The sequence below is a fragment of the Diadema antillarum genome, unplaced genomic scaffold (genome assembly GCF_040938485.1).
Source record: "Diadema antillarum isolate AM-2024a unplaced genomic scaffold, OU_Dant_1.0 seq00000187_RagTag, whole genome shotgun sequence".
In the NCBI taxonomy this organism is placed as follows: Eukaryota; Metazoa; Echinodermata; class Echinoidea; order Diadematoida; family Diadematidae; genus Diadema; species Diadema antillarum.
The window spans coordinates 1,182,237-1,205,046 of record NW_027271251.1 but is presented as its reverse complement, the minus strand read 5'-3'; the positions used below and the strand labels follow the sequence as shown (position 1 = coordinate 1,205,046).

Genomic DNA, 22,810 nt, shown 5'->3' with positions numbered 1-22,810 from the left:
TAGTAGTAGTAGTAGTTGTAGGAGTAGTAGTACTAGTAGTAGTAGTAGTACTAGTAGTAGTAGTAGTAGTAGTAGTAGTAGTAGTAATGGTAGTAGTATTGTTATTTTACTTTTAGTGCATTGGCCAGTACTATCATATTTATTATTCTTATCATAATTGTTATCATCATCATCATCATCATAATCATAATCATCTTCTTATTGGCCGTCTCAGAATATTTAACCATATCTATGCATGAAGCACTATGAGATGTGTTGTGTGTGTTTTTCAGTCATAATTGAATGGCAACATTTTGTGCAGTAAGCACTCAAGTCAGGGTATCGTGGTTTTTCATTTCCCATTTTCTTTAACTATATTTGATATACTTTTATGTATTCATATTGGTTTACATACATCGGATATGACAGGCTGAAGTGCATTGTGCAGCATCTTTCAATTGAAGTTAATTTATTTGCATTCGTACACTTTTCTATGACATGAGATGTCATCTTATTCTGATATGGTTACAAAATTGTTGACAGCAGGCAGAATCTAAGTTTTCTCCTTCATGTTATGCAACTGCAAGCCACAGTGGATACGGCCAAGTACTGACAGTAACTCTTAGCCTTTAGATCCCGGGTTCAAGTCCACTCTCAGCAGTGGTTTTGCTTCATTGCAGAATATGAATATCTTTTGTTGTCTAGTCCTTCAAAGGGGACCTTTCAAAGTTGTTGGTCCTATGGTTGGTTGTTGTGCTTGTAAGCGTTATTTGGTGCCTTCCTGGCCTTGTAGAATACATCCAAGCTGGAACTCCACTCAGACGCTATTGAGTTGTTACAACCTATAGGTAGAGGATGCTTCATTTTGTATATACAGTAGATGCAATATAGTCATGTCAGGTATGATATTATTAATCTATGTAATTGTTATTAATGACTCAGTGAATAATACCAGGTACTTGCAGTCTTCAGGTCCCTGCTTCATGTTCACTTCAGGCAGCAGCACTTTTGTCCTTTAGCAAGGTACGTTATCTTCATGATTCAGTCCTTTGAAGAGGAGTCATAAAAAGTTATTGGTCCTGTGGTTGCTTGCTTCTTTTCTTCTGGTCAATTTTTGCAAGTCTTTGTGCAGTAGGAACTGAAAACTATGATTTTAAATGATCAAATTCATTTTGGTTTTTTAATCGCGTGTATAGCATATCTTAGCAACCTTTTCTATTTTAGGCTGAAGTAAATTGTGCAGTCTTTTCTACTTACGTCTAACCTCTTTCATCATACATTGTTCTCCTCATGTATACTCTCAAGAAAGGCTAATTCTTCAGAGTTAGTTTGTTTGTATATGATGCCTTGTGAAGTATTTCAAATATGTTTACATTTTGTGTATTTTACAATTTGTAGATATTTATCAAAACATTGTATTTATAGAGATATCTATGTATGCCAAAGGCCTTCTATTCTAACGTAACTGAGATGAAGATCAAAGACGTTGTAAGAAGTTTGATTTTATCTGTCACTGTCTTTGGTTAGTTGACCCTGGGTCACTTTTCAATTTTTATTGTATGTGATAGTTGTGCAAAATGTATAGTAAAGTATATTTCTTAATTTTTCTTGTTCTGTGCAGTGCCAATTAACAGAAAGTCATACTACTAATATATTAATTCACTTATTCAGTACTCTTCTCTGAATCAAAAAGTACCTGGTAAACAGGAAAAGAAATTCAGTTCAATTTGTCTGTCAGTAGTCAAGTTAATTCAGTCTTGATCTTGTTCCCTTTGTGTGTGTGTGTGTGTGTGTGTGTGTGTGTGTGTGTGTGTGTGTTTGTGCATGTTTTTAAGGATATTTTTAAGTGATGTTAAGGGCTCAACATTAACTTTTTCTGTGGTGGCCCATTCAGGCCTCTAAATTTGATAATTCTGAAATTTTGGTGGCCCGAAATAAACAGAGACATAGCAATCCATTTTGAATCTTGAGTGCCCAATCAGGCCAACAAAAGATAGCCTTTTTGGATATTTGGCGGCCCAACATCAGTTTGCAGTGGCCCTTGGCTACCATTCTGTATCTAATGTTGAGCCCTATGATATGAGTTAGAGTTATTCCACATATCATTTACATATATACATAATATGATGTCACAACAGAAGAATGCATTAATATATATAAATGAATATATATATATGTATATATATATATATATATATATATATATATATATGGGCTTGGCCTCGTACGTTGTGGGTGCTGCATTATCTTTAGGTATGTGTGACGGAGGAATGACTCGCAGCCGTTGCAGTAATGTTCACTATGGCCTTTTATTCTCCCAAGCTTTTGACTGTGTTAACAGTCTTTTTCAAGCTTGATGAGACATAAACATAAAAGCAGAAAAGCAACCAATTTGTATGCATTTGAACAGAATAAGTCAAAATAAAAATAAAAATAATAAGCCAATCAAACTGAATATAGACAGCAATGAAATGATAGGAATAATATTCATGTTTCAGAGTAAGGATTGCATATATTATGTGTCTATGATTAGACGGATTATTGATATATTCATGTATGGATATCTGCTTCTGAATTAGAAGTACATTTATGTATTTATCCACATGTGTGTTTTTAGTAATATGTGTGTGTAATTTGCAAGCGTGGGATGATTGTATATATGTATGCAAGTGCACGAGAGTGTATGCACTTGTGTGTACATATTTACGTATGTACACATCCACCCATATACATTGCTTATAAAGTTTGTGTGTATTTTACTGCAGGCACACATTCACTGCATGATCTTGGGCAAAATGTAAGAAAGAAGTTGAGTATAATGATTAATCTGATTCACGTTCTTTGCGCCATCAACGTCCCAAATACTACAAGCCACACCACCCCTCACATTTCACTACCCCCACATTACGTTTGCGAACCCCTCACACTTGTCCCTCTGACACCACACCACACACAGCAAGCATATCCCAATGCCTTAAAAGGTAACCAGTGCGTTTTAACCTATGTTGGTCTATGTATTTCCAATGATTTCATTGCAATCATTACCACTGTTATTGCTTATACTATACTGCTACTACTGTTCCATTTTTTCACTGCAAATGTATGTGATAATATTGCCTTTCCGTTGTAGTGAATGTCATGTTGCTGTTTACATTTGTTTGATTTCTTTGATTTTCTTTTGCATTGTTTTTGCCTTATTCTGTTTAAATGTATGCAAACTGGTGTGAATGTCATGTTGCTGTCTATATTCCGATTGATTGGCTTTTTACTTTTATCTTTATTTTGCCTTATTCTGTTCAAACGCATGCAAATTGGTTGCTTTTCTGCTTTTATCTTTATGTCTCATTAAGCCCTTGAAAAAGACTGGTAACACAGTCGAAAACTTGGGAGAATAAAAGCCCATAGTGAACATTACTGCAACGTCTGCGAGTCATTCCTCTGTCACACTCACATATATATATATATATATATATATATATATATACAATATTATATACAGTACATATACATAATATATATAATAAATGTCCATAAAGCATTATTTGAACTATTTTGTCATCAACGTTGTATTGCATGGTAACTATCTGTACTACCCACTGAACCAGTCAGTGTGGACTGATTACACCACGATTATTGACCCCATTTTGTCAAAGGAATAGAAGGGTTGGAAAAAGATTGTAAAAAAAAAAAAATCTCATTCATTAAACATTTCACTATCATGAACGGGGATTTCATTTTGTTGATGATTTGCAGACAAAAGAAGTGTCACTGTACGAAGTATAGTATAATGGGTAGTGTTGATATACTGGATGATTGATTTCGGGTAAGTACTGGCGGGGGGGGGGGGGGAGGACCCTCCCTAATTGTTATTCAAAATTAGTTTCAATCTCATCGACATTTTAAACACAAATGTATTTACCCCTGGGGCCGTATTTTGAGAGCTAATTAAGTGTCTGATTAGCACTTAATTACCGAATTGGTATTCTGAGAGCATGATTAAGTGGGGGTATATTAACTACCATAGCAACAAGCGTTTTGGCGGGAAGGACCCACGCGTTTGCGCGTATCAATGCGCGTGCACCTCTGAGAGGACTTAATCACAGAGTTAATTACGAATCGGTATTCTGAGGGTGTAATTAAGTATGAAAGTTAATGGAAAACTTAATGATACCAAAGAGTGTCATTAACTGCTCCGATATCACGCATTACATCGTGTTTTCTCTGCCACAACGATGCTTACCGTCTTCGGTAACCGAGGAGCGGTTGAATCTTGTTATCATGGTATCCGTAGAATTCAGAGAAAAAAAGAAATATAGCCGATCTTCGATGAATTTTGTCATTTCATGTGAGCACAGAGGTTGAGATCTTCGCGTGCGTAGGTGAGGGGTTGTAATCAAATACCGGAGTGTGCGCACGGAGCTCTTGGGTTGTAAATTACAGGGGCGTGGAGGAGCGCGCATTGAGGGCATATTTGCGCGTATAGTCATCATTTTGGCTTCTATTGGAATATACTAAATCCCTCCAGAAAAACGAAATCAGAGAAGTGTTCAATTGACATTGGAACTTTCCAGAAACATTTTAAGAGTTTAAATGATATTAATGATGGTATGCTGAGATCAACACCGACGAGTTTTGCAAATACTTGTAATGCAGCACATATTCCTCTTACCATGCATATTGAACATGATTATAATTATATAATATTGGATGGCCTTGAGATTAATACAAGGAAATATTGGACGAGCTATGCACAAATATTGGACGAGTCGAAGACGAGTCCAATATTTTGCTTAGCGAGTCCAATATTTCCTTGTATTAATCGAAAATAGGACATTCAATATCATCATTATTATCCTACAGAGGATTTTAGCAAAGAATGTTTTCACTTTGGCCTACCCTTTTTGTCTCCGACTCCGAGTGCTGTTCCTACTGTGTAGTGATCCTGACATGGGGTATGGTACATGTACACTCTTCAGTGCAAGTTAATCCACCTCAGTCTCTGATAAAACAGTGATCTATGTATCCAAGGTAGCCGTCGTGTTACTGTTAGACCGAGATCTAGCTAATTTAGACCGGAATTAGATGTATTTGTATCCGAGATCTGAGAAACAATTCACGTCACATCTACCGTAGATCGTGAAAGATCGAATTAGGCTACTACTACCACAACGCGTCCTACTGTGCTGTATATAACGTACGTACATGTACAGTAACTGTAATATGCATATCGCGCATGCAAATGCAAGCGCAGCGGCGGCGGCCGGCTACATTATATCGCGCGCGGGCTATCTAGCAGTAGCGCTGAGCATGCAGAGCTGCAGATCAATCGTCGCCTTGCGTCTGCATGCACAAAAAAATGCAACTTGTTTTCATCAAACCTAAATTTAACTTCCTGTTTTAATATGAAAGTGATATTTTAGAAAATTGTGTGAAAAACAATTTCAACTAATTGATATATGAAATTTGTTTGTATAAACTCAGAATTTTAGAAGAAACGATATTCTAGTTAATTCGTGATTGACCAATCACAGACGTTTTTACTTCTTATTTCAGGTCATCTCGTATATATCTCAACCAATCACGGTGCAGTTTAATAAAAACTTTGGGGAATCCCCCTCTTGCCGTCCAATATTTTAAATATTGGTCGCCTCGGCAAAAAAAATATTGGTCGAGTTCAACAAACTTTTTAAGTGGGTTGGAGGTTATGAGGTGCGTCGACAAAATAACAATTGTATTTGGGCTCTAAAAATCCTCTGTATGGATAATAATGACCGAATATCTGAAGAAGAGGTGACTGCTCATATAAAGCAATTGAAAAATAATAAGGCACCTGGTTTTGATTTGATATTAAATGAATTTAAAAAAAAACAGCAATGCGTCTCTAGTGAATGTAATAACCAAATTATTTAATTTAGTTTTAGATAGCGGAATAATTCCAACGGATTGGACGATTGGTATGATACGCCCTATCTACAAAAATAAAGGTTCTGTTAATGACCCTGATAATTATCGTGGCATATCTTTATTAAGTTGCATTGGCAAATTATTTACTTCAATAATTAATGATAGATTGACAGATTTTCTCGATGATAATCATGCCATTGGGGAAGAACAAGCAGGATTCAGAGAGACTTATTCAACTGTTGATCATATATTTGTGTTGCACTCAATTATTGACTTGTATTTATCACAGAGAAAAAGATTATACTGCGCGTTTATAGATTATAAGAAAGCTTTTGACTCTGTCGATAGAACATTGCTATGGAACAAAGTTGCTAGATGTAACATACAGGGAAAAGTTTTTGATGTTATCCGAAATATGTATAAAAATCTAAAGTCATGTGTTGTCAACAATTCAGAGCGTTCTGACTTTTTTAATTGTAATATTGGAGTGAGGCAAGGTGAAAATTTATCTCCTTTGCTATTTGCATTGTATATAAATGATTTTCAAGATTATGTAAGTTCCGCATATAATGGTGTTGATATTTTGCCTAATAATTTGTTGACCGTGTTACATGATAAAGGAATAGATGTATTTCTAAGACTCTTCTCATTGATGTATGCTGATGATACTTTAATCCTAGCTACTAGTGAGAACGAATTGCAATCTGCACTCAATGCTGTAAGTGATTACTGCAAATTATGGTTACTACAAGTTAATGTCAGTAAAACAAAAGTAATGATTTTCTCAAGAGGAAAAGTTAGAAAATTCAAGCCCTTTATGTTTAATGAGAATGTTTTAGAGGTTGTAGATGAGTATACTTACCTTGGAGTGGTGTTTAATTATAAAAATGATTTTAAAAAGGCCCAAGCTAAACAAGTTGATAAAGCGAAACGAGCAATGTATAGTCTAATGGTTAAGTCTCGAAAGATGCGGCTTCCAATAGATATCCAATTAGAATTGTTTGACCGGCTTGTTGTACCCATTCTTATTTATGGTAGTGAAGTTTGGGGGTATGAGAATTTAGTACTCATAGAGAGTCTACATTATCAATACTGCAAACATTTACTGAGACTAACAAAAAATACTATGAATAGCATGGCTCTGGGAGAACTAGGAAGGCTTGAAATAGTCTGTACTGTTAAAGAAAGAATGTTTAATTTTTGGTTAAAGATTATTACAGGAAAAGACAGAAAATATTCATCTATTGTATGTAATATCATATCACTTTTGCATAATTATAAGATATATTCATCACCATGGTTGTTGAAAGTTTATGATACACTAGATGAGTTAGGAATGTCTTTTGTTAGGAATAACTTTGAAAACGTAAATTCTTCGTGGTTTAGGTGTTCGATAAAACTTAGATTAAGAGACGAATTTGTACAGAATTGGCAGTCTAAAATAAGTAACAGCTCATGTTGTACGAATTACAGAATCTATAAAACGAATTTATGTTTAGATCCATATTTGTTAAAAATCCCTTGCATTTTCAGACAACTTCTTTCCAAATTTCGCTGCGCCAACCACAGATTGCCAATTGTAACGGGTAGGTATGCTGGTTTTTTTTTTTTTTTTTTTTTGGATAATTTTTTTGTTTCAAACAATATTTTATTTCGATTTCATCATCCATCATTGATTACAATTCAATATTTAATTGTGTTGCTTGCAGCGTGACATTTCAAACGTATATCAAAATATTACAAAATAATTCTTAGGACTGTCATTGTGTAAATTTCCGATTGTTCTACTACTAGTATACAATACACAGTAACTGCTTCACAAATATAATCATCTCCGCAATCATTATAAAATCAATTGTTAATGCCTAATGGGTCAGCAAAACCAAAATGTATGTACAATACACATTACAAAATATACCCATTGACTGCGTCCGTATACTCGTCACAGCAGTGATTATGAGATAATGAAATCAATATTGTTAAGGGGTCAAACACAAGGTCTGCATACCTATGCATCAGGTGTCAACAAAAAGCCTACATACCTATGTACACACAATCCAATATACAAACATTTTACAAATCTTCATGATCAATGTCTGTACATAATTCATACCTATAAACATTACCCCTTCATCGCTCACCCGTATAACCTCAACAACACTTCCCCCTCTAAATAGGCATACTCCAGGTATACCTCACTCCAGCACAGATACACACACATATTTGCACGCACACACACACACACACACGCCCACAAACATCGAACCTGTTCACCAAACACTCAACAACAAAAAGCACAAAAAAAGGTATCAAATAGTAGTGCAGTAAGTATCCCGTGCCATTAAATGATTCCATTTCCTGCTGTGCAGGGCCAGCGTACCTCGTTTCATTGCTAATTTCCTTTCTTCTTCTCTACTTTCTAACATTCTTTCTCTAATTTCTCTTATCAAAGGGGGCCTGCTCTTTTCCTTCGAAAATACAAATATCATCCATTTTATCAATAATATCAAATGGTTTATGAGTTGTCCTTTTCCAATATCCTGCGTTTTAATACCAACATGAACAGATTGCCAATCTAACTTTTGCATCTGGGGTAAAACAAAAACTTCACTACACAATTTCCAAATCTGATTGACTTTCCTACAATGAAAAAACAAATGTTCATAAGTCTCAACCTCAGAATAACAAAATGTACATTGATTATCTCCTACAAAACCAAAAGAAAATAACTTAGCTTTTGTATATATTAAACCATACAACATTTTATATTGAAATTCACGCAGTTTACAATCAAGAGTAGACTTCCGAGGCCTCAGAAAAATCAATCTAATGTCTATTTCCTCAAAATTATATAAACCAACTAAATTATTATATGCTGATGATGTTTCAATTCCATCCCTCATCAATGCTTTATAAATACGTTTTGATGTTATATCCTGTATATGATATATTTTATTCTGCAAATAAAATTCAATTTTCAGTTGAGTATCCTCCATATTCATTTCTCGCTTTAATGTACCTTTCCATGATGACGGTAAAGCTAAAAATATTTCAAACATTTTTCCAATCATTTCTTCACTAAATCCTAATCTTAAAAACTCCCTTCTCCCTTTAAAGTCCCCATTTACATCTACCAAATGATGAACTTTATATACATTCCTAAGAAATAACTCTTTATCAAATATTGTATGTCCATCAATCAAAATAAATTTATTATTAAAAATTACCTCATTCCTTTTTAAATCCTCTTTCAGAATCAAACTTCTACTTCCCATCCAAACCTGCAACATATCATTATAAAATTCTGGTAAAATTAGCCTCAACAACCCTAAAATTGCCTTACTATAAAAAATCAAAATACCTCCCACCGATTTAGTGAAAAACTTAAAACATAACTTCCACTTCATACTATGATCCCCAGAAATCAAACGCTTAATCCACATAATTCTTTGTGCTTTAACAAACACTCGAAAATTAATGAACTTTAATCCTCCCCTATCATAATCTAAATACAAAATATTCCTTTTTATTTTATCTCTACCCCTCCAAATAAAATCAAATACCACCCTATCTAACTCCTCAAATACCCAATCAGGTGTTACCATGAGTGAAGAAATATAAATCAACTTTGGTAAAACAAAAACCTTTACTAATTGAACTTTCCCCATCAGCGTTAAATCTCTCTGTTTCCACCATAATAATAATCTCTTTATCTTACTCAAAATCTCCTTATAATTCATAACTTCTTTAACATCAGGGTTCAAAGAAAAATATATTCCTAATATTTTTACCACCTGTTCTACTCTACCAAAAGGCAACACACAATCCTCCCTCGGAATACCTAATAACAACACATACGTTTTATCATTATTAACTTTTAAACCCGAAATTTGATAAAATACATCAAATAATCTTTTAACTTCCTCAACAGAATATCGATCCTGAAGAAATAAAGTAACATCATCAGCATACAGAATTTGTTTAATTTCAACATTATCAACCATTAACCCATGAATATTAGAATTCTTCCTTATTGCCTGAGCCAAAATTTCAATACACATAATAAATAAATACGGGGATAAAGGATCTCCTTGCCTTACCCCCTTCTGTATTGGGAAATAACCAGTAGACTCCTTACCATTTATAACACAACTACAGCTATTAAAATACAATATTTCAACCCAATTACATAACATTGATCCAAAACCAAATATATTCAAAACTTTCTGCAAAAATGTATGACGGATCGAATCAAAAGCTTTCTCAAAATCAATAGCAAACATATAACCAGGTAAACCACAGCTCGATGTATAAAAGATCATATCATCAATCAATCGAATAGCCTCTCCAATATTTCTTCCTTCTATATATCCAACTTGATCAACATTGATTATTTCATGCAAAACATGCTTAATACGGTTTGACAAAACTTTCGCAAGTATCTTATAATCTACATTCAATAATGAAATAGGTCTGTAATTCTTTATATATAAAGGATCTTTTCCTTCCTTATGAATCAAAGTAATTACACCTTGTTTTTGAGAAGCAGACAATTCTCTTCTGTTATATGCCTCATTAAAACTGTCCAACACCACATCCCCTATCACTGACCAGAATGTAATATAAAATTCTACACTTAATCCATCATTTCCTGGAGATTTATTCAACTTCATCTGATTCAAAATAATTTCACATTCTCTTTTTGAAATATACCCCTCACAGGATTGAATAGAATCCCTACTTAATGTTGGCAAATCTTGAAAAAAATATCTACTATCACCAGATATAAAATCAAAATTCTCAGAATAAAGATTACTATAAAACCTTTTTATTTCTCTAATTATTTCCTTAGAATCACAAACTACCTCATCATTGACCCGTACACTTTTAACAATCATTTTCCTCTTATTAAATTCCATTAACTGTTTAAAATAAGATGAGTCACCTTCTCCACCTTCATACCACGAAGCCCTTGAACGAATTTTTATCCCTTCATTCACGTAATCATAACATTTTTTCAACTCTTTCTTTTTATCTTCCAACAACGTGATTCTATCACTATCTGATCTCAAAAATACATCATTTTCTAAAAACTCAATTTCTTCCTCAATTCTCTGAATTTTTTCCTTACGTCGTTTGGCCAAATTTATAGAATATTTCCTAGTAAAATTACAAATTTTCATTTTCAAAAAATCCCACAAAACCCTTTTATCTTCTATTTCATTCCGAAATTCTCCCAATATTTTTATTATTTCATCTTTCATTTTATTGACATATTCACTATCTTTACACAAACTGTTATTAAATCTCCAATATGACGCCTTAAAACATCTATCATTTTCCTTATCATCATTAGGTTTATTCAAAAGTTGCAAAAAAATTGCTGAATGATCTGGCGCAATAGAAGTTAATATCTTGCATTCCTTTACAATATCATGCAACTCACTCGAAATAAACCAATAATCAAGTCTACTTTGCATAAACGGAAATACCTGTCGATAAGTATATTGTCTATCTAAATTATGGGTGACCCTCCATATATCTATCAAATTACATTCCTCGACAAAATTATCAAAACACTGATCAAAATTTGTATACTTCTTTACCATTGCTCTCCCATTATAATCTAATTCAAAATTTCGTATCAAATTAAAATCTCCACCAATAATAATCAAATTTCCATTATCAACAAAAGGATGCAGAATCTTTTCAACTTCAGACAGAAAGTCTCTCCTCTCTGTTTCTTTACCCCTCACTGGAAAATATACATTTACAATAACAATTTCCATACCTTGTAAGACACATTTCATCAAAATATATCTACCTTCATGATCTATATCCACATATAAAACATTCAATTTTAAATTTGCATTAACCAACAAACAAACACCTTTACTATGTGGTGTACCATGACTAAAATAGGATACTCCGTCCCACTCCTCTCTCCACTTTTTTTCAACTTCAGGAGAGCTATACGTCTCTTGTAATAACACAACATCTGCTTTTTTATACGTACACCAGTTAATAATATTCTTTCTTTTCCTTGCATCCCTAATACCTTTTACATTCAACGAAAGGAAATTACAGCGAATATCTAAATCATCCCAAGCCATAGTTACAGACGAGTACCGCCAGAATAAGCACAGTTAATTCACCTGACTCCGAAATACATTTACAGCTACCATCTGCATACACACAAACACACCACTTATACACACACTCACTCACACCGATTACACTCACAATTACACTTACACTCGTGGAGTCCGGAAGGACGTCCATGTACACTTCCATAACCAACGAAACGAGTCTCCTCCCCCCCCCCCCCCCAACTCCCATTGCATTGCACTAACGAAGAATGGACACAGGCAATGATTTCCCCTATACCTATCCAAGTGCATAACTCTTGCTCAGCATCTGAAAAAAGAGGAAAGGAGTAAAATGAAGAGGAATAATCAAGAACAAGAAAAAATAAATTAACACCCGACTAATGCAGCTTGACCTTGTATTGTTCCTCTCTTGGGTGCCCCTGGGCTATGGCTAACGAAATTGTAGTACCTTCGAGACCAAAGCTGTGACAAAAAAAAAGACAACTTGAGAGGGATACGCCCTGTTCAATATGCAATCTACTAAAAAAATAAAAAATAAAAAAAACCCACAGTGTTAAGGGGAAAAGAATTGTAATCTAGTATCTTCTGTTCTCTTAACGAAGGAGCATTTTTGTCGACCAGACAGGAGTCATTATCAGACTACCAAACAAATTAAACTAGGACATGACATAAGGAAAAGAAGGAAGAGAGAAAAAATGGGGACATGACAAAAGAAACAAAGGGTACGAAAAGAAAAGAAAAAAAACTGAGAAGCCATTAAGGCTTGACCACCTGCCTTCCCATTTACTGCACTATGCACTATGCACTATTGAACATTGTGATCGATTGTGTAATTTATGTAATTCTAATAGACTAGGGGATGAATTTCACTATTTATTTGAGTGTCATACATTGAATAATGCCAGAAATAAATTCATTAAATCCTATTATAGAATAAGACCAAACACTTTAAAGATGTCTCAGTTATTTAATTCCCAAAATCGTAGTGAGTTGATAGATTTAGCTAAATTTTGTAAGGAAATAATGAAGCTCCATAAGAAATAATAATTATTAATATCATTATTTGTATTTTTTCATGTAAATATAGCTTTTTACAATGTTTTGTTTTATATTATTGAAATTGCTTTTATCTGCGTTATTGTTGCCCTGCTTTTTTTAAAACTGTTTTGTTTGTCTTCCTTCTCTCTTTCCTTCTCTCTCTCTCTCTCTCACTCTCTTTCTCTCTTCTGGGTCCTGCACCATTCTGTATATTTTGTATATTTTGTAAATATCATGCAATTTTCTGTATATATATGTAATTTACAATGTATTAATTAACTGATTTTATCTGTTACGATGTTTGTTTCAATTTTCTTCAATACCCTGACGTTGGGTGACATAAGAAAATAAAAAAACCATTGTCATTGTCATTGTCATTGTCATTGTCATTGTCATTGTCAACAACGCGTCTGATTGGATGGAATAACAATTAGATGGGAGGGACCTAAGATAATTACAGGGGACTTAATCATACCTTAATTACGTCCTCAGAATACCGATTTTGCCCATGATTAAGGGCCTATTAACTTCACGACTTAATCACGAAGTTAATTACAGACTTAATTACGACCTCAGAATACCACCCCAGAATTTCAATGGTACACTGTATTTACACTGAAGGAAAACAAAATTATGAAGAGCGCCACCTAGTGCTAATATTCATGAGGACGCGGTCTGCTTTGAACTATTGTTCACCAAACTGTGAGGCTGCCTCGAGAGTCTTATCCATCACGATAAGCCTCCGTGCCCCATGGAAAAGCACAAACCTAATAACTTTGCCAAAGTCCCGTCCATTCTTTCTTCCCATCTTCTGCAGATCTAATGCATCTATTTCTTTTAGACTATACTCTTTAAGAGCCCTCATTTATGCTTGATTTTTTCATAACAATTCCATCTTTATAAGTAGAAAAATAAAACAAACTGAACTGAACTGAAACTTGTTATTAATTTTTATGACAGACGAAGTGCCGGACTTGGAAAGGGAGGGGGTGAAACATTTTCACAAAGACTGCAAGCACCTACCACACGCTAATTCCTCGAGTTCCAAACAGAATATTTTATATAGAGTGTGACTCCTTCATGAACACTCTTTGTGTCGGACCAATGACAAAATATCTAAAAGTTATTTTTTGAATTTGACAAACTTTTAAGTGAAGATGAGTTGTAATAAACATTGGACCAAAGTGGGACAATTCCTGATGAGTCATATAGATGAATGTGAATGAAAAAAGTTTATGTCGATGTAGGGCAATTCGTCTATAAGTTGCAAAAAAAAAAGTTCCGCTAATGATAATTAGGTTTCAGTGGTTATCTTATCATGGCATGAACATTGTAGACTCACCAGAAGATGATAACTAGAGGACTTTGTAATAAGGATTTTGTCTTCGAGATCAATCTTGACACCACAGTGTCATGCACTTGGCTTGATAATGACATTGTTCCTCAACCAAACTAAACTATTTGTCACAACATCTTCGGATATATAGCATATGACATTGAACGAATGAATTGGTTACTGAATCGACTGTACTCCATTTTCCTATATTTCAATACATCGATTCAAGAAAGGAACAGTTGCGCAAAATCATTTCTAGTGAATAAGACTAGATGGGTCTGGGGCAATTATCCCGGAACCTTCCCTTTCCCCTGAACCTAATCCTAATAACACAAACACTAACCCTAACCATAATCTTTATTTGACCTTCTCACTAACCAGCGGGAGGGGGGGGGGGGTAATTGCCCTCAGGGGAATTGCCTTGATACGACTGGATCCTATAGTTTCATATTGAATCCAAAAGTGAACACTATTATCAAAAGCAATGAGAATTCAATCGAGAGTTCAATCTTTGGTCGGTGTAGCAATATATAGGAGCAAAGTACGGTACTTCTTCTTATAATTTCGGTGGAGGAAATGTCAGTGAAACAGTTGACCAAAGAGCAGTGGTCACCAGAGCAGAGCAAATTGAGGTTGGCTGGAGCATATATGTATCTTCGGAGTAAACGTCTAGGAGCAAATGTCAAGGAGTGATATTGTGGAGCAAGCTGTGGAGCATTTTGTCGCAATTTTCTTTGTAGCGCGACAGCACTCGGCGGAATATTATTGGTGGTGTTGGGGGTGGGGGTAGGGGGAAGCGGGGGACAATGTGCGTGCGGTTCCTCTTGTACTCGTGATTTGATTGGTTGAAGTGAGCGTCCCATTCTCCGCTTTGATTGTTGGGTCGCACCCCGCCTTGATAGCCCGGCCCTCGTATCGCTAGCTGGTTGCATTGCTCAATCCCGATCGTTGTATCTCACGCACGCGGAGCTAGTCGTTGTAGCAGGGATCCGGAGCGATCAACGAGCTCTCTCAGGATAAGGGTTTATCGGGCGGGTGGCTACTTGTAAAGCGTGCCTCGTACTGCTAGCTGTAGCGCAGCGCATTCTAGCTCTCCGAAAAGTAGCACTAGGTGAGTGAGCTAACTGGGGGACTGTGAAGCCGAGAGAAGTCAGGGTGAGCTCTTTTTGTAATTTCTTTGATTTTGTGACATATTATTTACGATGTGAACCCGTAAACCCTAGCTAAACCTTAAACAGGTCTTACGTAACCTGTCGCTAATGCAGTTTCTAGAGAGCGTAGTGAGTGGCACCATCATGATGTTGCCTCTTCCTGAGTCCTCGCCGCACATAACGGATAAGATTGTTTGGGATGAAAATGCCGATGGAGTATTAAGAAACCTTGGAGCCTTTCCAGAGACCGAATCGACGTAAATACAGTCAGTGTAATATGTTACTCTGTAAGATTATACAATCTACTCTAGCAATGTGTATGATAAGCATCACATCGCCTCCAGCCTCCAGGTCTCGCCAGTCAAAGTCATGTGAGCCAGGTAGAAAAAGAAAATAAGAAAGAAAAAAAAAAGAAAGAAAGATGGACCCCTCGACATGAACATCTTCTTTATTCTGTTGGACATATTATGTTAACAGGGCCGGCGCAGTGTTTTCCTCAGCTCATCTCTCCCCGTCCACTTCTGGGTTTCTTCTAACAAGCAAAAAAAAAAAAAAAAAAAAAAAAAAAAGGTCCTCAGCTCATTCTCTCCCCTCCCATTTCCGGGTGTTATAAAAAAAAAAAGGTCTTCAGAGAAAACTTAACCTTACTGCTGCCATACTTCAAGATCTCTATCTATTTCTATTTTAGTGCCACTTACGTACTTCAGGGTTGAAAAAAGTAGAAAAGAAAGAAAAAAAGAATTCTCCAAGCTTGTTTTGCAGTAAGCATTGTCTTTTTTATTAGTAGATGTTCGAGGAATGCCTGCTTGCCACTAAATGATTGCCTATGGCTATGATGTTGATAACTTATCCTTGTTTTGTTTTGTTTTTTCTTTGCTCTACCCATGCTTATAGAAGCCCTGCCCTTGGAAGTGGAATAGTCTCTTAAAAGTTGTGCAGAAGACGACATTGCAACCATGAGCAAGCGAATGTTCAAGCAAAATTACAGTCAGCTCAGGAAACAATGCATGTCTTCTGGTAAGCTCTTCGAAGACCCCGAGTTTCCTGCGATTGATGAAAGCATATTTCCCTCTCAACCTCCGCCACGTCCATTTCAATGGCTCCGACCAAACGTAAGCCATTTTCTACAACTATTTATAGTTTTGATATCATTAGAATTAAAGAAGAGTATAGGAGCTCATGATTGAATGGTAAAATATGTGAAAGATGAATAATTGCATACCAAAGTTTGAAGAGCCCACTGAGGCACTGTTAGCATGCGTAGAGTTACTGATGTGTGTGCTTAGCTCAGTTAAATCACATTTTCTTGCCAATGGATGTAAGTTACAGGAGGTAGGCCTACATACATGTACATCACGGGCGGATCCAGGAATTCCGTAAAGAGGGGGCATGTTTACAAGATTGAAGGGGGGGGGGGGGGGCGCACGCACCCCTCCCTCCATTTTTTTTCTTTTTTTTTCAACAAAAAAAGAAAGGGGGGGGGCGTGCGCCCGGTGCAGTCCTCCCTTTATCTGCCACTGTACTTGAAATATTTTAAGATGAGAAACAAACTTTGACTGTCTTAGGTAGCATTTTCAGTGACATGTACAGTAAACCTCGCATGAGTCGAAGCTCTCGGGACTGACAAAAATGCGTCGACTTAAGTGAACTTCGACTCTCGCGAGAGTCAATTTTTTTTCGACTCACAGTTTATGTATTATAGTACATTTGCATGCATGTGTGTGTGTGTGTGTGTGTGTGTGTGTGTGCGTGCCATGTGTGTGTTTGCATTCAAATTCATCTGTTCTTGAAGATAATGTTCTAATTTTTTTCTAAATTGAACATGGAATTTGTATCAATACTATAAACGTAGTTCTGAGAATGTCTGCGCTAATGTGGCAATGCGACGTGCATGTGCTTTGTCTATGGTGCAAATATTTCTTAGAGAAAATAGATAGGGAAAAATCGGGACTTTCTATTTTGCTTCGAGTTAAGTGATTTTCGACTCACTCGACGTCGACTTATCCGAGGTTTACTGCTTAATGTTTAATGATCTTGTTAAAGATATTCATGTGTACCTGTTTGTACCTGCGAGAAATTGTTGTTTCTCCACTAGATCCTTCCTAAGATTGCTTGGGTTTCTCATAGGTCCCAAGTATTTCCAGCTCTTCTGCTGAAGCATTGAATACCAATAACTTACTAGACTAAAAAATAAAAACAAATGTGAGTCGCCAGATGGGTAAACATTTCTAAATCTTGTTAATTGAAAAGCATTTTTAGGGTGTAACTGTTAGTTTATTTTGTTGTGTGCGTTGTTAAACTGTAATTCTTAACTTCTGCTTATATTTTGTATTGGCACTGAGCTGTATGTAAGACTGCATGACTGTTACAGGTCCTTTGTACATATTGCATTTTTATTAGTGTTTATTGTTAAATAAGATCAGGTATTTCATGTAGACTCTCAGAAGCAATTATTGCAATCCTAATGCCATACATTCTCTCACAGCTTCAAATATAAAGTGCTGATACAATGTATCGAGCTACAGTGTATGTTGCCACATTCATAGTTGAAATGATAAGTGCTAACATGATGCAAGGTTAGTACAAATCATGTACTCAGTATGCAGAAGACAGGAAGTTAGCTTGTCAGTGACCTTTACAGAAATGATTACGTATGTAAACCCTTCCAAAAGATTAATTTAGCAATAACAAATGGCTAATAAGCCCACCCTACCCAGTCAGTGTGACAGAAGATCTGAATTGCTATCATAAATTCATCACTAGGCAATGCAGCAAGGACACAGCCTTAAAGCTGATACTACAGTGTATGTAGCATGGAAGACGTCTGCTGACTGTTAATAGGTAACAAAATGGGTAGGATGAGTTTTAGTACGTAGTCAATCATTAACGGACATTATCAGCCTAATGCTGTTGGCAAAATGCAAAGAATTTCCTGACGCATTTGACTTTAAAGTGCAATTGTACAGGCCTACTCTTCAAGTGTTTTTTTTTCCCATTGAGCAAAATATAATCAGACAAACAGAAAGGTAAGACTTTCATGTATATCAGACACAAAATAAGAAAGGAAAGGAATTTTCAAGTTTTACTTGACATATAGCGATCCTGCCATCAACCACACAAGTAAATCAGAAGAGGCAATAATATCATCAGGTCACAATTTTCCCATCTAGACAGGTTGGATGTAAACACTACGACTGTATGTGATTCAAATTAATGAAAAACTGGGGACTAAGTTCACCACTCTCAGTATTTCCAATCGTATAGTAATTAGCATGGTTATATTTCTTTATAAATTTAAATCAATTAATAGTGATGAACCTCTGCTATGGAGGTTATCTTTTGATGGGGTTTGTTTTTTTGTTTGTTTGATTGTCTGTCTGTTTGTCTCTTTGCAAAATGCACAAAAATATTGTGAATGGATTTAGATGAAACGTACAGGAAAAGTTGAAAATGGCACAAGGAACAGATGATTAAATTTTGGTAGTGATGCAGGAATTTTTATCAATTTTTTAAGGATTTTATATCTTTTGACAAATAGAGTTAATGAACAGGGGAGTTCAAGCTGCGTGTATTTGAGGTTTGCATACGCACACTGAAGCGCATGCTCTGCTCCATCGAGGTGTCACGAGTGCGTTTCTTGTCTTCGTGTAACTTTAGCATGATGGAGCCATAATCATGCAAATGAAAATGATCATACAGCTCTGTCAGTAAAGTTTGACCATTTCTAAAATTTAGTTGCCAGTGTTTAAAAGTACCTTTAAGATGATAATGGTCAACTCGAAAACCCTGTACTCGCTTTGAGGTTCTGCTGTCCTCTGTCATGTGGAACATTTTAATCTCTTTCTCCCACAATGCTTCAGTCGTCATCTACTCTGAAGCATGCTGTGCATGAAAGAACAGCAGAGTAAAAACCATGAAATGGCTTGAACACAAGGTCCATGAATATGGGAAGAGGAGACTTGAGCCTGAATAGCAATGATGATCTAGATATTTTATGGCAGTACTAATTTATGGCAATGTGGATCCTGATCAAACTGCTACTGAGAGATAGCATGTGACTAGGCATTTACAGTGGGTTTATTTGTCAAACAAACAGATGTCGTATTGCATATTTATCAGTCACTAATCTTTACTGTTGTTACAAATGGTTAGTGGGGCATGAACATGAATGCATGGGACACACTGTATAAAACTTCAAGGGGAGTTTGAAATATACTTGTTTACACCCATTTCTTGTAGGCTGTCTGAAATTTTGAGTTTTCAAGTACCTTAGTGAAGATTTTTTATTTTTATTTTGTACAATGACCTCAACATAATAGATAATATGAATGTTCGTATGATTTCATCTTGTGTTTTCCAGATCAAGTATTGCTATGTAACAAAAATGTGTTAAAAAACAAACCTACATGTATCAAAGCACATTCTACACATGTATTTGACATGGAGTACATGCTTGTAAAGGTCAAAGAATATTTTCAATTTTCACTCAGTAAGGTGCTCATAGTGGATAGGCCTACAATTGTATTTAGTAGTTTTACTAAAAGTGAGGCTTCTAATTTACATACCTGGTAATGCCTCCGCAGAGCCCGTTCTCAAGTTTTTTGAACATGAATGGAAGTGTGGAAATGGACAGTGACAATGCAATAGCAGGCCTCGAATTAACCGACGGCCACCGACGGCCATGGCCGTCGGTGCCCCTCTCGTTGGCCGCAATGCCCTTTCTTCCGTGATCAAAGTTACGGCCAAAAAAAAAGTGCCCTTTTTCTTGTGGCCGTGGTGCCCTTTTAGAATGAAAGTTCTTGTTTATGACGTATAATATGCCCTTTCTCAAAGTCTACACTTCAATAAGCTTGAACAAATTTCCTCATCTCAAATATCATACCTTCTGTTCAGTTCACTCGCGTCCCATATCTGATTCAAACTCAACGAGACGACGTGTACGTACACTTGTACTTATGTACGTACGTACGGCCGACCGGCTTTGACCGTTCCGACGACTGCCTCCGCAGCGCAGCGGCCATAGAGTTACTAGCTAGGTAGTAGTCCGCTTCCTGGACTGTATTCGTAGTGTGCCCGCGCGTACGTACAGAAGTACGTTGATAGTGTCTGTACGTCGAGTGTCGCAATCAGCGGGTGAGCGCGTTGGGTGGGTGCAGTATGTGCATGCGTGTGTTACTGTGGGGAATGCGGAAGATTAAAATCGTCTGGAGCAAATCGGTCGTAAGCCATGTGCCAGGCATGTCGGACGGCTGCGAGCGTTGCCATCTCTCTCGCTCTGCATTCATGCCCGCATGCTCTAAGTAATTGTGATCGAGGGCACGCATGCGAAAAAAAATGAAATAAAATGTTCAAAAAAATTGTGCAGATCCCCCACCCCCGTAACACTGTATGTGAACACGGGTTGGCTGGTTAGTTGAAAGTTAAAAGTGCCCTTTTGTTCCTCAAAGTGCCCTTTTTGTTCCTCAAAGTGCCCTTTTTGTTCCTCAAAGTGCCCTTTTTGTTCCTCAAAGTGCCCTTTTCGTTCCTCAAAGTGCCCTTTTCGTTCCTCAAAGTGCCCTTTTTGTTCCTCAAAGTGCCCTTTTCGTTCCTCAAAGTGCCCTTTTTGTTCCTCAAAGTGCCCTTTTTGTTCCTCAAAGTGCCCTTTTTGTTCCTCAAAGTGCCCTTTTTGTTCCTCAAAGTGCCCTTTTTGTTCTTAAAACTGCCCCTTAGGAAAAAGTGTGCCCCCTTTACAGGAAAAAAGGGGCACCTTCAAAGAAAAAAGGGCACATTTCCCCCCGAGAGCTGCCCCTGTGCTCCTTCCAGGCCCTTTTTGTACTTTCAGTTGCCCTTTCTATACCATTGTCGGACTAAAAACTTTGGACTGAGATTTAAAACTTCGGCATAGCGAACTTTATCAATAATTCGTAATCATTTTTTCATTGACATTTTGTGAAGCAGCATGCGTTTCGGTAGTTTGAAACGTGTAAATGTTGCGATGTCTTTCTGCAAGTGCAGACTAAGTTCGGTCACGGCGAAAGTTCCATTACGAAATAAAAAATAATGCGAGCCTTTTCAACAATAACGCACTTCCGTACATTTTTATGCGTTTAAACGCAGTTTCTAGTTTCGGACAAGAACCGCAAGTCTTTTCTGCAACGCTCTTGCGTTTTAAAAACAGATTTGCATTTGATTTTTAGAGTTGCATTTAAACGCAATTGAGTTTAAATTTCATACAATTTTCTAGTTTTGTGTTATTATCAAACGCAAGTCTTTTCAGCGTTCCGTGTGATTTGATGGACTTGTATTTGATTTTCAGAATTGCTTTTAATTTTTAATTTTGCTTACGATAAGTCTTTTAAACAATAACACACTTCCGTAGATGTTTAGAGATGCGTTTAAACGCAATTTCTTATAGTTTCGTACAAAAACCGCAAGTCTTCTCGGCAACGCTCTTACGTTTGAATACAGCGTTACGTGATTTGATGGACTTACATTTGATTTTTAGAGTTGCGTTTAAACGCAATTGAGTTTAAAAAAGTTCCCTACAATTTTCTAGTATCGTGTGATTATCAAACGCAAGTCTTTCAGCGTTCCGTGTGATTTGATGGACTTGCATTTGATTTTTATTGTTGCGTTTAAACGCAACTGAGTTTAAGTTTCCTACAATTTTCTCGTTTCGTGTGATTATCAAACGCAAGTCTTTTCAGCGTGCCATGTGTTTTGATGGACTTGCATTTGATTTTCAGAGTTACGTTTAAACGCGAGTTAAAAAAAAAAGTTCCCTACAATTTGCATACAGTTGCATTTAATTTGTAATTTTGTTTACGAAATAAAAAATAATGCAAGTCTTTTAAATAACACACTTCCGTAGATGTTTAGAGATGCGTTTAAACACAGTTTCTTATAGTTTCGTACAAAAAACGCAAGTCTTCTCTGCAACACACTTGCGTTTAAATACAGCGTTACGTGTGATATGATGGACTTGCATTTGATTTTTAGAGTTGCGTTTAAACGCAATTGAGTTAAAAAAAGTTCACTACAATTGTCTACTTTCGTATGATTATCAAACGCAAGTCTTTCAGCGTTCCGTGCGATTTGATGGACCTGCATTATTTTAGTGTTGCGTTTAAACGCAATTGACTTTAAGTTTCCTACAATTTTCTAGTTTCGTGTGATTATCAAACGCAAGTCTTTTCAGCGTGCCATGTGTTTTGATGGACTTGCATGTGATTTTCAGAGTTGCGTTTAATTTTTAATTTTGCTTATATACGAAATGAAAAAAATAATGCAAGTCTTTTCAACAATAACGCACT

General features: G+C 36.2%; 1 protein-coding gene across 3 annotated transcripts in view; it reads left to right on the top strand.

Moving 5' to 3' along the window:
• The first annotated feature begins 15,419 nt into the window (after positions 1–15,419).
• Positions 15,420–22,810, top strand: part of LOC139728603 (calpain-9-like) — an 85,978-nt gene continuing 78,587 nt past the window's right edge. For 2 of the 3 annotated variants that reach the window (XM_071639544.1, XM_071639542.1), the window contains exons 1-2: positions 15,420–15,522; positions 16,413–16,630. In XM_071639544.1, the coding sequence (XP_071495645.1) occupies positions 16,475–16,630 (156 nt within the window). In that variant the 5' untranslated portion in view covers positions 15,420–15,522; positions 16,413–16,474. The remainder of the gene's footprint in view (positions 15,523–16,412; positions 16,631–22,810) is intronic. The other variant, XM_071639543.1, reaches the window with a different exon arrangement.